Genomic DNA, 15,393 nt, shown 5'->3' with positions numbered 1-15,393 from the left:
ATGGTGGGATAGCCAGAGGTGGGCAGGCCGTGTGGATTGCCTGGGAGTGTGCTCCCCGCTCCCAGCAGGACATCAGCCTTGCTTGTCTGGTGGGAAGGTGAGTTCAACCAGCCTTTCCCACTGCCTGCCGCCCGGCCCACCTGCGAACGACCTCCATATATAACAAAGGTTTGCAGTAGGTTGGCTCCAGTGTTGCAATATAGAATCGCTCAATTATGATCACTGCAAGACCTCTTCTGGAGCTTTTTCCAACTGGTGATTGAACACAGCTTTGCTACCTTTAGGCTGGTGTGTGTGTGTGTGTGTGTGTGTGTGTGTGTGTGTAGATCATGCAAGGGAACCATTTACAGCATTGCCAGGAGGACAACAGAAGCTGCCGTTCATCCAGCCAATGGCATTATTCAGCTTTTCCACTGATGATTCACAGTTACTGGGCATTATGTGTGTCCTTAAAAACTGGCACTTTGGTTCAGTTCTCAGAATAGCATAAATTTAGGCCCTTCCTGCCGCTCCATATTAGTAAAATAGAACCCATAGCTAGTGTCCACCAGACCAAACATGTTTCGACAAAACACTCTTCATCAGCGGCTCTTCTACTCTAGCTTATGGCCAATAAACAAGACCATACCCAGTATCCATTTCCCTCCTGGAACCGATAGTTTTTTTTGTTTTCTGAGGAGTTGTAGTAACTGCTTATCAAGTTCACTTCACTGTATCTGAAGAGAAAATGGCCTCCAACCAGGAGAGCAGAGCTCTGGATTATATTTTACAACTAGAAGGGTCAGTAAATGTAGTTGAGAGATTCTATATTGCAACTCTGGAGGGAACATATTGTAAACATTTGTTATATATAATGGCCAAGCTTGTCATTGTGTAAAGTTTTTTAAATAGTTGTTTTATGCAGGTACAATTGATTCTTGATCTTTTTTGTTACAACCAACCCCCCCAGCCTCAGCCCAACGGGGAGGTGAGCATGTCTTCTTCCTCAGAACTTCAAGCTGAGGGGTGGGGGAGAGTTGAGGGGGGTGGGTCTTCCACATGGTGGGTGTCCAAGGTGCCCCCTTCTCAGTCCAGTGAGAGGAGCCCCCCCAATCCAAAACTGTCCCTTGAAACGACTCCAACAACCCTTCAAACAAGAGGGTTTAGCTCACCCACAAACCCTCCTATGAAAGAGCCAGGTGGGGGTCACCTGTGAGGCAGAATCCTGAGCGTGGCAGGTGTCTCTGTCAGATGCCGCCAGGTACCTCTTCCTTACCCTGGGAAAGGACATGAACCAGCAAGGGGCTCAAGACACCTCTGAGCCTGGCACACTGTGTGTGGGGGGCTGCTCTTCTTTATGGTATCTACACCAGGCTCAGGCAAGGAGAAGCGGTGAGACTTTGCAGAGTGCGGAAACAGGACTCAGATCCGGCCCTTTGGACGGATCACTTGCAGCACCCGTATGCGGATCTGGCTCGTCCTCACCCCGTAAATGACTGGGTTGAGCACAGGGGGCAGAATGACATACAGACTGGCAATCAGGATGTGAGCATAATGGGGGATGTTGTGCCCAAAGCGGTGGGTCAGGAAGGAGAAGAAAGCTGGGGTGTAGAAAACAAACATCACAGAGACGTGGGAGCCACAGGTGCCCAGAGATTTGAGCCTGGCTGCCTTTGAAGGGAGCCGGAAAACCACCTGTAGGATCCTCACATAGGAGGTGCCAATCAGGATCAAATCCAGGACAAGGAAGGAAGCAACCAACAATCCATAGATTGCGTTGATCTGGATGTCGGTGCAGGCCAGCTTGGCAATCCCCATGTGCTCACAGTAGATGTGGGGAATCTGGAGGCGGCTCCCACAGAAGGGCAGTCGGGCCGTCAAAAAGGCAATGGGCAACATGAGGATGATAGGCCTCAGCACAATGGCAAGGCATACCCAGAGAATCCAGGTCCTTGTCAGAACTGTGGGGTACCTTAGTGGGTCACAGATGGCCACGTACCTGTCAAAGGCCATGGCCAACAGCACCGCAGACTCCATGCCTGTGAAACTGTGGATGAAGAACATCTGAGCCAGGCAGGCCCCGAAGCTCATCTCCCCCAGGCCAAACCAGAAGATGGCCAGCATCTTGGGCAGGGTGGAGGTGGAGAGGCCCAGGTTGATGGCCGAGAGGACAGACAGGAAGTAGAACATGGGCTGGTGGAGGCTGGCCTCTTTCTTGACGATGGAGAGGATGGTGACATTTCCCAGCAGTGCCACGAGGTACCCGAGGAAGAAGGGGATGGAGAGCCAGCCGTGTGCCCCCTCCAGCCCTGGGACCCCCAGCAGAATGACTGTGAGGGGACAGGAGTGGGTGCTGTTGGGGAGGCACCTCCTTCCCTCAGTCATTTGGGTGTCATCTGTCACGCAGTCCTTTCTAGCTATGCCTTAGATCAACAGACCAAGGAGCGGCAGTAAAACTGTGAAGCCTGGTTGCTGGGCAAAGCAGCCCTCGCTGGCTGGCAGGGAGGCCCCTGTCTCCACTGCACACCCACCACAGGTCCCGGTCAAGGAGGAGTAATTGGAGCAGGTGACTTGGCACTCACCCAGGTGGACCTACACTGAAAACCCAGATGAAGACTCCCTGCTGTATGGCTGAGCAGACAGAAGCATTTATGGCATCTCTGGCATCACCTCCTCCCTGCCCAGATTCCCAGGGGCCTGACTGTGCGGAGGAAAATCTTTCACCCAAGATCAGGCTAGAGTCTCCATGGTCTGCAGACACTAGTGTGACATTTAGAGTCATACCCAAGCAGTTTGGGTAATGTACAGTATGTGTGAATAAATGTACCACACCACTTCATCTTGTAAATCTCAACTCCGTTTGGTTGCAACAGTGTGAGGGCATTCATTCAATCAAAAACTGTGTTCTACCTGGGTTTGGGCACTGTATGCACTCCCAGTTTTCATTTGTGTGGAAACAAGTTGAGAGGAAAATCCTGAATTCTTCTACAATGTTCATTGATTTAGACAGAAATTACAAAGATCCTGTTTCTGCTGCTGATACGATTTTTTTCGGCGGGGAGAGGATCAGCTGAACTATATTAATAATAATAATAATTCAATTTCTATACCGCCCTTCCAAAAATGGCTCAGGGCGGTTTACAAAGAGAAATAACAAACAAATAAGGTGGCTCCCTGTCCCCAAAGGGCTCACATTCTAAAAAGAAACATAAGACACACACCAGCAACAGTCACTGGAAGTACTGTGCTGGGGGTGAATAGGGCCAGTTACTCTCCCCCTGCTAAATAAAGAGAATCACCACGGTAAAAGGTGCCTCTTTGCCCAGTTAGCAGGGCAGGCAATTGCAGGTAATTTTGCAGGCAATTTGATGGAAAAGTTGAAAAGATTTTGATCTGAGATGCTCTCTTAGTCCATCACACAGTGGCCCACCAGATGCCTCTGAGAAGCCCACAGGCAAGAGGTATGTGCATGCCCTCCCTCCTGCTGTTACTCCCCTGCAACTGGTACTCAGAGGCATCCTGCCTCTGAGCTGGAGGTGGCCCATAGCCCTCCAAGTAGTAGCCGTTGATAGATCTCTCCTCCATGAAGTTATCCAAAGATGATGATTTAATTATGACAGCCTATATGTGTAAATATGGTCTTAGTTTAGTTGTTTATTTACGATCTTAGATCAAACATCAATATACACAGAATATACACAGTAAGGAGAAAAAACAAAAACGGGGGAAAAATCTAAAATGTCATCAAATACATAAAATCAGGAACCTTTGACAGTAACCGATTGCTGTGCTCTAGCTTCTCTTAGTTTGGTCAATGTGCAACAGAATTTAGCAACCGCCAGGGATATTGTTGGGTCCCTATCTTCTAATAAACATATAAGAACCGTCTCCACTGAGTGGCTTTTGAGATCTTTCAGGTACTGAGATAAAAATAAATCTCTTTCACCAGTATAAAGTGGACAGTGTAACAGTGAATGCATCAATGTTTCGGGAGCAGATCCGCAAGGGCATAGCCTCTCCTCATAGGGTTTTCTCTCCAATTTCCCTGCTAACATCCCTGAGGGCAGAGCATTCAAGCGAGCTCTTGTAAACGCCCAGCGAAGCTTTGGTGAATAGATTGTGTAGAAATAAGAGGCTGTGACCCAGTCTTTCTTGGTGCTTAGGAATTGTAGCGGCCTATTTACAGAGGCCCTTTCCTCCTCCCAAAAATTTATGACCCTGAGCCTTTGTTTAACCAGGCATCTTGCCATTGACTTGCCATACTCTAACAATTGTGCTGGGCAGAAGCCCATCTTCTGGAGTCTTTCCTCAACTGTCATACACCAACGGGGTTGTGGGGTAGTGGCAAGGAGATGAGGTATAAGTCCTACCAGGTAAAGATAAGTTGATCCAATACAGGATAATAAGAAGCCAGGCCCTGGTCTCCAATTTCAGAAGCCCAGTCTCCAGCCGTATTAAGGAGTTCGGGACGCATTTTGGTACCCCCAACAGTGATCTCAGAAAGCCCGATTGGACTTTTTCTAAAGCTTGTAAGTCTTTTGGCGGTCTAACCTGAATCCCATATAGCAGCTGAGGTATCACTTTAGCCTGAAAGGCTTTATTTGCTGCTGGAATGTAGCCACCACCTTGTGCCCAGAAAAATTTCCTAATTGCCATGGAAGATCGAGTGGCATTCAATTTAGCGGCACTGGTGTGCATAGAAGTACCGCCATTAAACTGAAACACCACCCCCAGGTATCTTCACCTGACTTCACCTGCTCTACTCTAGCACCACCTATGGACCATTTAAAAACCTGTTGCTTCTTTGCAAATCTCACGATTTTAGTTTTGGTGTAGTTGATTTCCAAAAATCCCTCATTGCAGAACAGACTCAAGCATTCTAACACTCTTTTTAGACCAACTCTGGTCTGTGACAATAAGGCTGTGTCATCTGCATACATGAGGATAGGTAAGCACTTGTCCCCTATTTTTGGCGTGTGAGTTTCAACTTGCCGTAGGCGGGTGATTAGACCATTTACATAGAAATTGAAAAGAGCTGGGGCTAGTATGCATCCCTGCCGGACCCCCCTTCCTACAGGGATCTCTCTGGAAAATTGGCCATTATGGTCGCATTTTACTCTCAGACTCGTGTTCTCGTAGAGTTTATATATTAGAGATAGCAATCTCTTGTCAATAGAAGAGTTTGCAAATTTCTCCCACAGAGCATCCCTGGATATTGAGTTCAGGTCCAGTTCTACTCTTCCAAACGGTGTGGTGCAAATGGCTATCTGCCAGTCTTGCATAAACAGAGGTCAGGATGTGTGCATTTAATTGGCAACTTTGCAAAGAGTTTACATTGCATGGCCAGGGGCGTGTGTGTGTGCTCTGAAGCCCTTCCCTTTCATAGCTTGTTCCCTCTCTTGCTCTCTCCACACCTGGGCTGGGTGTCCTGCAGCTGCTGGTCTTGCTAGGGTGGCTGCATGAACCCAGATGTTTTGCCAGGGGCTGGGTGGGTTCACCCTGGAAGAGGACATTCCACACCCAACCGGCTGCTGCCTACAAAAAGCACTATGAGCCGCGTATTCTTCAAAATGCGGTGGTAACTTTTTTGTATCCTTGTTTTTAAGGGAAGCGGGAGGAAATGGTCAGAGCTGTCCTTTGTGGACACAACACATGTGCAATTCTCCTGTGGATCTCCTTGGTCCGTAGACCATAAATGATTGGATTAAAGACAGGGGGCAGGAGGACGTACAGATTGGCAATCAAGATGTGGGCATAATGGGGGATGTTTTGTCCAAAGCGGTGGGTCAGGAAGGAGAAGAAGGCTGGGGTGTAGAAGATGCAAATCACCGCAATGTGGGAGCCGCAGGTGCCCAGGGATTTCAACCGGGCCTCCTTGGAAGGGAGCCCGAAAACCGCCTGCAGGATCCTCACATAGGAGAATATGATCAGGACCACATCCAACATGAGGAAGGCAATAGTGAACAGCCCATAGACCACATTGACCCTGATATCAGCACAGGCCAGCTTGGCAATGCCCATGTGCTCACAGTACGTGTGAGCAATGATGATGCGGCCACTGCAAAATGGCAAGCGGAGAGTCAGCAAAGCAATGGGCAATACAAGGATAAAGGTTCTCAACACCACTGCTGCACACATCCAGGCTACCCGTGCCTTGGTCAGGACTGTGGTGTATCTCAGTGGGTCACAGATGGCCACGTACCTGTCGAAGGCCATGGCCAACAGCACCACAGACTCCATGCCTGTGAAACTGTGGATGAAGAACATCTGAGCCAGGCAGGCCCCGAAGCTCATCTCCCCCAGGCCAAACCAGAAGATGGCCAGCATCTTGGGCAGGGTGGAAGTGGAGAGGCCCAGGTCGATGGCCGAGAGGACGGACAGGAAGTAGAACATGGGCTGGTGGAGGCTGGCCTCTGTCTTGACGATGGAGAGGATGGTGACATTTCCCAGCAGTGCCACGAGGTACCCGAGGAAGAAGGGGATGGAGAGCCAGCCGTGTGCCCCCTCCAGCCCTGGGACCCCCAGCAGGACGCAGGTGGGGGAATGGAAGTGGGTCTCATTGGGCAGAGGCATCCTCCTGGCCCTGGCCCACTTAGTCTCTGCCAATAATAATAAGAAAGAGTTAGCATGTTCTGCCCAAGGTTCCTTCTGAGCACACAGTGTCCTTTGGAAGTCGAAGGATCACACCATATAAAGGAGTGCTGGGCAGTGTGGAAGTGAGGAGAGCAAGAACAGAGCCGCCGGCCAGGGATGGAGATGGAGCCAGAGAGTGAGCAGAGGCAGAAAGAAGGGAGGAGGTTGCTCTTGCCACTCTGGAGAGCAGCAACAGCCAGGAGGGCAACCAGGATCAAGGCTGGAGACAGGATGAACAGCTCAATAGGATCCTGAGGGTTAGTATTACCTTTGAATATGAAGCATGGCTTTCCCTCCAATGGGTAAGAAAGGGACACACACCATCCTATGGAACAGGCAGGGCACATGCGCACACCCACGCCCCATCTATGAACAGTTGTCCATGCGAGAAGCAGAGCTGTGGCCACCAAAGAACCTGGTATAATCCTGCAACCACTTACTGATGGCTGAGCTGAAAGTCCAATTGCCAAAGCCCAGTCCCAAGAGCAGAAACGTCCCCTGAAGGGTGACTCGGTTCTGCCCCCCACCTCCCCTGACTCTCCCCACCAGTGAGCAGCAGCGCAGCAGTGGCATGGTGTGTATGATCTGACTGCAACCTCCCCACTATTCACTATGTGCCGTTAAGGTGGGACCTCTGGTCCCTGGGAGTTGTGAATGCAAAAGGCAGGCAGACAGAGATGGTAATCAACAATGCAGAACCCAAGGAAAAGAGTTGTGCTATGCAAGGACAGGGCAGTGGAGTGGAATCAGGAGTATCAATACTTGAAAGAAATAGAGATTATGTACAGCGAAGCCAGGGCAGACAGCTTTTCCTGCTATGCTGCTGACTGTTGGTTAGCCCCGCCTCTACTCCAGGACTGGAATGCAAGTAACAGAAGCCCCATTCAAAAGCTGGCCTGGATCAAGGAATGGGTTAACCCCAAACACCACAAATACAGACTGTCTTCATTGACTGCCGCATAACAATTGCCGCATAACAACCCTACCCTGGGGGTCCTGGACTTCAACCCTAACACATGAACCTGTCCCCTTATCCCATAACAGCTAAGTTTACTCAAGAGCCAGGTCACTCTGAGCATTTTGATCCAGAGGGCGATAGCACATCCCAACTAACACATTTCCTTTCAGTCCTCATATTGTCACCCATAATGAGTCTTTGAAGGACTCCAGACCTCCTAGGTTTTCTGGCTTGTTGGATTCTGTCCCTTCCTTAATATACACTACAGTGCTTCTCTACACCCAGCCCACCCCTCTCTGTCTTTAGGAATTGTCAATAGTAGTGTGCATGGTTCGGTTCGGGCACAATTGTAAAGCCCTCCGGACCAGTTCGGAAGTCCGGTGGTCCGGAGGTTCAGAAGGGTGGGGGAGTGTTTCTTTAAGGGGGGTGTTAGTACTTAATCCCCCCCCCCGCCGCCGCTCTTCCCCCTCCGGCGCTGGTGCTGTTAAAAATCTTCTTGGGGCGGCAGAGTTCCTCCCTGCCGCCCCTGCTCCCGTCGTTGTCCCTCTAAGCCTTAAACTGAGAACAGCTAGCGGCGTGCATGTGCCGCTGGTGCACGTGCACCACATATGTCATGTGGCATGCATGCGCCAGCGGCGAAGACAAGCGCGTGCACGCCACGCAGAGTGCATGTGCTCCACTAGCTGTTCTCAGTTTAAGGCTTAGAAGGACAACGACGGGGGCAGGGGCGACAAGGAGGAACTCTGCCGCCCCAAGAAGATTTTTAACAGCACCAGCGCCGGAGGGGGAAGAGCGGTGGTGGGGGGGGTAAGTACTACCACCACCACTCTTAAAGAAACACTCCCCCCAGTGCCAGACCACGCTTCTGTGGTTCCGTGCACATCCCTAATGGTCAAGTAATAGCTTCCCTCAATGAAGCTGGGATCATTCACTCTCTCAAGGAGGCATTTAAAACCTGCTGGGCCCAAGCAAATCCTGCTAGATTTCATGAACCCTGGGGACAAGGGTCAGGCACACATGTGGTTGGCTGAATTCAGCTAAACTCCTTGTTCACATTCTCAGGCCGCAATAACGGAATCTCATCTAACAGAGCCGGACCAGATGGTACTCCGGATTCCTCCCCCAATGATACCACTTTAATTGCAGAGTCCAAATCGTGATGAGTCCAAGTGACTTTACCCTCAAAGTCTTCTGCAAATGCATCACAGCTTGCTGCCAGGGGCTCTACCACATTTTCCCTTGGCCTTGATTTCAAGGAGCCCCAGACCACTCAGAAAAAGTCTACTGGGCCACACGGAGAGGACACAACTGTGGAGGGAGAACACTTGATAACGAGCTCTGAACCAGGTTGGCTCAGAGTGGCCCACGTAGAGCAGGTAGCAGCACTCAGAGAACGCTCCCCTGGGGCTCCTGGACTTCAATATGCTTCAATATGCTACCTAGCCAATGTACACCATGACAGCCGACTCCTCCCCAGCAAGCATTGCATAACAACCTATCTAGCCTATCTAGCCAGCCCAGCAATTCTTTATTCAGGCATGCTCAACACATTAACATCACTTCCCCCTTGCCTGTGTTGGGCAAGAGCCACTCAACCAGATGATGCTCAAGCAGCAATTCACTGCTTTGTCTTTCACGGAATCTGCCACCTTCATGGTGGAGAGCATGGCTTGGAAACTGCCTCAGGGCATGTTTCAGCTCTCACACACACACCTGGCCAAAGCATGTGGCCTGGGAATCTGTTTGGATCATTATCCTGCAGAGTCTCAGACTGGCAAGTTGTAGCCCTTTGCTCCTCGCTGTACTTTCCCTGCCTTTCTGCCCATGTTCCCATGTGGAGACCTGCAAGTCCAACAGATGCACCACCGGATCAAGGGTAGGCAAACTAACCTCCTGCCTCTCTGAGTCTCCTCGCCCCCTCTTTTTCCTCCCTCCCTGCTTTCAAGCACTTTCCAGGGCAAGCCCTAAGCCAGGCTTCAGTCTAGCCCCTTAGCCAAGCCGATTGATATACAATTTGGACTACACTATTACCAGCTATACTCTTGCCTAGAATATAGGCTAAGACTCATGGCTTTGCCTAACTAAACCTTTGCCTTCCCGTGCCCCCATAATCCTTCATAAAACTGTTGCATTGCATCTTTGCCTGCTCATCATTTCCAAAAGGCAAAACCTGCCCAAATGGATACTGAAGCCTGTCAGTATATATTAACTGTGAGGTGGTGTGTACAGCTTTAAATACAAAGCGCAAGTCACCGTGTTACAGCAGGTGGTGTAACTGGCAACAGGTGAAGCCTGTTAACAAGTGGTAAGGCCCTGAGTAATGGCCTGTGGTGATTGGTCACTACCAGTATAAGAGTAAAGCTCAAACCAGAGCAACTTGTCCACAGTGGTAAATGCTGCCCCACTGTGGTCCACCCGGCTGATGCTGGATCTATGTGCTTATCTGTGTGCCTTATGTATGTGAACGTGTAACCGGACCTTACTGAGACAATACATCATGTGAGTGTCCGCAACTTCAATATATTCTTTTGTTGCACTTTTACCTGTGTGTGGAGTGTTCTTACTGAACCAAGTGGGACACAGGTGAATTACTCTGCTATAGGGCGCAGCACCCAACAAAGCCCCACTGCTCCCTCTAGCCAAGCTAATTCCCCACTCTAAGCCAAAAGCATCATCAAGGTGCCTAGCCGGCATCCTGGAGTAGTTCTGGCCACATGAGTCAGACCAGGAGTCCTCAGAGCTGAGTTCTCCTGCCTTCACTGTCTAGCAGCAGCTCTCCAGGCAGGCCATGTGCCTCGCTGCTTGCTCCATCAGGGAGAGGAAGGAGGAGGAGGAGGAGGAGGAAGATGAAGATGAAGATATATATATCTCTCTCTCTCCAGGTGAGAGAATGAAACCTGAGAAAATCAATCTTACAAAGGGAAAGCAGAGTAGAGAAGTGTGGTCAGAGAGGCGATCGCCCCTTGCTCACTATCTCTACCCCTAATGCTTGTCTGAATGGGCCCCATGAGTGTGGAGCAAAATTGCCACTTGCCGCTCTAGGCAGCGGCCTACCCGTCCCCTTGCAACTCGCCTCTCTTGCCCGCTCACCTGGAGAGAGTCCTGCAAAGGTGTGCCCACCCACAGAGTCCAAGGGAGGGGGGCCCTGGCGGTGGGAGTCTGCCCACAGCTGCATCCTTCCTGGGCGTCCGTCAGCTCTGAGGCTGCCTGGCTGAGCGAGGAGCAGCCTTTATGGATGGTGTCACCTTGGAGGCCCCTGTGGGGCACCCCAGGGCTGGAAAGCAACCTTCCCCACCACATTGCCCAAGAGTCCCCACCAGCCCTGGTCTTCTTCTCTCTCTTAGGGTTGTTTATTAGATGCATAATAAACAAAACTCAAAGGATGTATGCAACAGGAAACCCAGGGCTGGAGCCCATTCAAACAGCAATGAAGAAGGACTGCAATTAAAATAAGAATAAATTAGCCAGGAGCATAACCACACCGAAAGATGGCAAGCAAAGAGCAGCCAGGCATCCATACGGTGGGGAAAGCCTGTCAAAAGAGGTTCATGTCCAGTCAATGAGGGGGTCTGGTGGCTCTCGGGGGGGGGGCATTTCACAGGTTAGGAGCCACTTCAGAGAAGGCCCTGTCCTGGGATACCACCAAGTGATCCTCTGAAAAAGGAGGGACCTGGAACTGGGAGGGACCCAGCTGACAACCTGGAGGAGGCAGTCCTGAGGCTAGCCCTGTCCCTAGTGGACACTGAGCATATCCTACACAGGAAATGTAATCTGCACTCCAGCCTGGCACATCTGTGTGGGCATGTTCTGCCATAAGGCAGGAGAAGGTTGTGCAGTGCTTCAGTCATCCTGGGTCACAGTAGCCACAATGTGGACCTGCCCCCCATTGAAAGCCCCCAAGACACAGCAAGGCAGTTCACACGACCAGAAAGAGTTCGGGAGCTGGGCACACTCCCGTTTTCTGCCCGTGTGTGAGTAAAAATCAAGGTCGGAGGCAGGTTAAGTGATCCTCTTCTAAGCCCCAGCTGGGTCTGGGGGCTTCTCCTCCTGCTTTACTCAGCAGCTGGGTACAGACGTTGGTTAGGATGGAAGCCTCCCACCCAGGGAGGACTCCATCACTCTTAGCAGATGATCACGGCCGGTGCTTCTTCCCTCATTTTCTCCTCACACCTGGGAGCATGTTTCCGGGGTCTTCGGTAGGATCCTTGTCCCACCTTATTTCTGATCGTGTGAACTGCCTCAGCATGTATACAGTTATGTATTTGCATCCATGTATGCCATTTATGGAAGCCATTTCTCTCCTGCCTTTCTGCTCAATATGGGTATGAAACTGAGAAATGAAATGTGCATATAAAGTGTAGGTACCCCTAAAGACTCCCCAGCAGTAGCAGTGTGAAAGGGGGAGGGCTATAGCTCAGTGGTAGCAAACATGAGCTGCCTCCTTTGCTAAGCAGGGTCTGCCCTGGTTTGCACTTGAATGGGAGACTACATGTGTGAGCACTGCAAGACCTTCCCTTTAAGGGATGGGGCTGCTCTGGGCAGAGCCCCTGCCTGCTTGCATGCAGAAGGTCCCCAGTTCCCTCCCTGGAAGCATTTCCAAGATAGGGCTGAGGAAGACTGCTGCCTGCAACCTCAGAGAAGCTGCTGCCAGTCCGTGCAGACAATTCTGAGCTAGATGGACCAAGGGCCTGACTCGGGATAAGGTAATTTTCTGTCCTTTCCACTGCCATCTGTGTCTCTGTTCTGCACAGGACTGACCAGGGCAGGCCCATGTGGGACTACCTGAGACTGGAGGCCTTTTGCTTTAGTTTAGGGTCTTCTAGGCCCTGGTCATCCCCAGAGGCCAAGAGGCTCTGCATGAGTCTCAGCAGCAGTGCCTCTTGTCATCTTCTCCTCATCTTGGCCAGCTTGATGGCTGCAGAAGGGTTGCTGGGAACTGCAAGCCCATTACTTGAACTGGGGACCTCCTCTCTCTCCCTCCCTCCCTCCCCTCTGCCTTCAGGCTGGAAGGTGCCCTCCCACTTCTCATGCTCAGCACAAGCCACATCCAGAAGGGTGTATGTGGGACCCCCAACAGAGCCCCTCCCTCACCTGTCCACACTCGTCGCCTCTTTAGGCTGCGTGGATGCTGCAGAAATGCCAGTAGGGTGGAGGTTTAAAGGGCCATCCTCATGCGGGAGAGGCCATCTCACATTTCCTCCATGTTGGGCACACTTGCTCTCCTCAGGAAACCCCACTTGGACATCACAAGCACCCCACAGGCTGGAGGCAGGAGCGGCCTGCGCTGTCAACTCCCCCTACAGGAGTCTCCAATGAATTCGAAACGTGGAGCATTCTACTATCAGCCTGCATGAGTGTCAGAGGGGCCAAGAGGGATGGAGGAGAGAGGAGGGCACCCTTTAAGGGAACTTGGAAGAGAGATGGGGGGCCAGGAGGGCATCAGGAGAGCCTGGCTGCTGGACCAGACCAAAGATAGCCCATCTAGCCCAGCCTCATGATTCTCACCCCGTCCCCCCAGACGTCTTTGGGAAGCTCACGGGCAGGAGGTCAGGGCCCTCGCCTGCCTTTGCTTCCCTGCCACTGGGATCTGGGGGCATCCTGCCCCTGAGGCTGGAGGTTCTATTAGAGCCACCATGGCTGGTAGTCATAGGCAGACCTTGTCCTCCGGGCTTTGTCTCTTTGAAAGCCACCCGCATGCAACTGGTGCTCTGAAGTGGCCATCCAGAGCCTGGTGGTCTCTTCACGACGACTCAAGCATACTTGCATAATACAAGGTCTGCCATCAATGTTCATAGAAACCCATTGAAAACACTGTTAGAAAAGGGGAGGAATGACAGGAGACGGGTGGTTAGAATGATATGGGGCTTTTGGCCCCACCTCTGACATCACAAGCAGCTCAGGAGAGGCTTGCTGAGAGTGCCTCCCATTCTGTGGTGGAGAGGACCAGTGTTGGGTTTCACCCAGTCATTAGGAACTGAAAGTCAAGCTGTAGGGACCAGGCTTCCCCCACCAAAGAGTTAACTGGAAGTGAACCCTTGTCTTGACTGACAGGCTGGTGAACTCCAGCACTCAGCCAATCAGCACACCTGGTTGGCAGGACCTAGAGAGTAGTTGCCAGGAAGAAGCGAGTTCTTTGTGAGAAGAAGCTAGGCTGGAGGTGCACAGGAGGACATGTGGCCATGGAGGCTAGCTGGAGGAGGAAAACTCTGCAGATCCTTGAAAGACAAGAGGGCAGGAAACTTGAATTCTCATCAGGAGTTTGGTGAGTTCAAGGAAAAGGGACGTTTATTCTAAAAGTTTGTTTAGTCAGACTATGTGTGCTTTTGCATATTCCTGATACTGTTCTATTATTGTTTACCTGTAACATAACTGAAATAAGAAACACTGGCCTATGCTCAATACACCTATTGCATTGCAAAAGCCTCTGTAAACATTTAAGTGTGCATTAAGACAACCTATTTGTGTAATCCTGCTAAGTATTCTTAACTGTATGTAAGGCTGAGAAGTCTCAGACAGAAGCAGTCTGTAGTAATTGAATAAATCTGGGGTTTTTTTTAAAGTTCTTTTCTTTTTACAAGCCTCTCCGAGTTGGTTCTTAACTCTGTAAAAGGGCCCCCCGAAGGGGAACTTCTCTGGTGCAAACATGTCCTGAAATGTTCAGCAGCTATCAGTTTTCTCACCACATGCAGATTTGCATGTGGAAGATTTTTGTACATCCAAGAGCAAAATTAAGAGAGTTTTCCCTGGAATTCCACCTCAAGCCCAGGGAGGTTCAAGCTCTGTCAATAAGAGGGGTGGTGGTGGCAGCATTTTGAACCTACCGATAATACAGAATAGTTTTAGGAGAAGCCAAGCCAGGCAGCTCAGCAGGGATGATTTAGCATTTATTTCTCTCATGTGAGCTTGCTCTGAGACCAAAGCTTTAATCCACTACACAAGCGCTGTTTCCACATGGCACTCATGGATGACAACCACTGTGTGCATTCCAAAGGTGCAGTTCTTTCCTTAAGGGGTTTCCACCCCAGAGTGGAGTTTGGGGATGGGTTGGGAGTGGGTCTAGTCTAAATCTGGGGCAAGTCCCACAGGTCCCCCCAATGGGTCCTGTCTGTTCATGCCAAGACCAAGGGCAATAAATGGGGAGTGGGGGGTTGAAAACCTCCCCACAAGTTCCAAGCGTACTCCGTGTCCACACGCTGCAGCCAGCCCCAGCGAGCTGCTTCCGCACACCTCCCTCGATCAATCTTCTCTGCTGCATACGGGCCGAGCAGGGACCTGGCCTGAGTCCTGCAGGGCCACCCTCACTGGCCAGCACTTGTGTATGGAGAGGAACCAGCCCTTTTGCCAAGTCACCACCACACAAGTAGGCGTGAAAAAGTTTATTGTGGTCTGGAATGCCCCCAGAGGAGTACAGAGGAGCCTCCCCTGCCCCACCAGTCAGTTCTGTTCTACATGTTCCAAGCCAAGCCACATGAGGGTCCCAGAGATGGAGACGTGGTGGGGGGAGGGCATTCAGACTGACCCCTTTCTTTCTTCTTCCGTCACAAAGCAGCACTGTGTGATTACTGAAGGTGACCTGGCTGGGGGCATGGTGGGGGCATCATAGAATACCCTGCCTGTTTGGGACATGGGCCAGGGGTGTGTGCAGAATCCAGGTGCTGGCTACACAGGGAATGCATTCACTCGACTTCTGCAAGTGTGGATGCCCTCAATGTTACTTTCTGCATGGTCAAGCCCGCTTTGGGCTCTCTCCTCTCTTGCTGCATGGAACTGGCAGCCTGGACTCTCCGAATATTGCTGAGTACCTCACAGCCTCTCCCCAGGCC

At 51.0% G+C, this 15,393-nt stretch overlaps 2 protein-coding genes across 3 annotated transcripts; both read right to left on the bottom strand.

Annotated features, from left to right (window-relative positions):
• Positions 1-1,401: 1,401 nt before the first annotated feature.
• LOC128348864 (olfactory receptor 52E4-like) lies at positions 1,402-2,628 on the bottom strand. 2 transcript variants are annotated; one of them, XM_053304548.1, is made up of 2 exons: positions 2,612-2,628; positions 1,402-2,332 (listed from the first exon to the last, which is right to left on the bottom strand). In XM_053304548.1, exons 1-2 carry the CDS (start codon positions 2,626-2,628, stop codon positions 1,402-1,404), a joined length of 948 nt encoding a protein of 315 aa, XP_053160523.1. The 2 variants fall into 2 exon arrangements, with proteins under 2 accessions (XP_053160523.1, XP_053160522.1); XM_053304547.1 differs by lacking the exon at positions 2,612-2,628 and having other exon boundaries at positions 1,402-2,364.
• Positions 2,629-5,580: 2,952 nt separating this feature from the next.
• On the bottom strand, positions 5,581-6,697 carry LOC128349515 (olfactory receptor 52E4-like). The gene has a single exon (XM_053305924.1). The coding sequence runs from the start codon at positions 6,550-6,552 to the stop codon at positions 5,581-5,583; it is 972 nt and encodes a 323-aa protein (XP_053161899.1). The 5' UTR covers positions 6,553-6,697.
• Positions 6,698-15,393: the final 8,696 nt, after the last annotated feature.

The sequence above is a fragment of the Hemicordylus capensis genome, chromosome 3 (genome assembly GCF_027244095.1).
Source record: "Hemicordylus capensis ecotype Gifberg chromosome 3, rHemCap1.1.pri, whole genome shotgun sequence".
Classification (NCBI taxonomy): domain Eukaryota; kingdom Metazoa; phylum Chordata; class Lepidosauria; order Squamata; family Cordylidae; genus Hemicordylus; species Hemicordylus capensis.
This window is presented reverse-complemented; position numbering and strand designations above follow the sequence as displayed.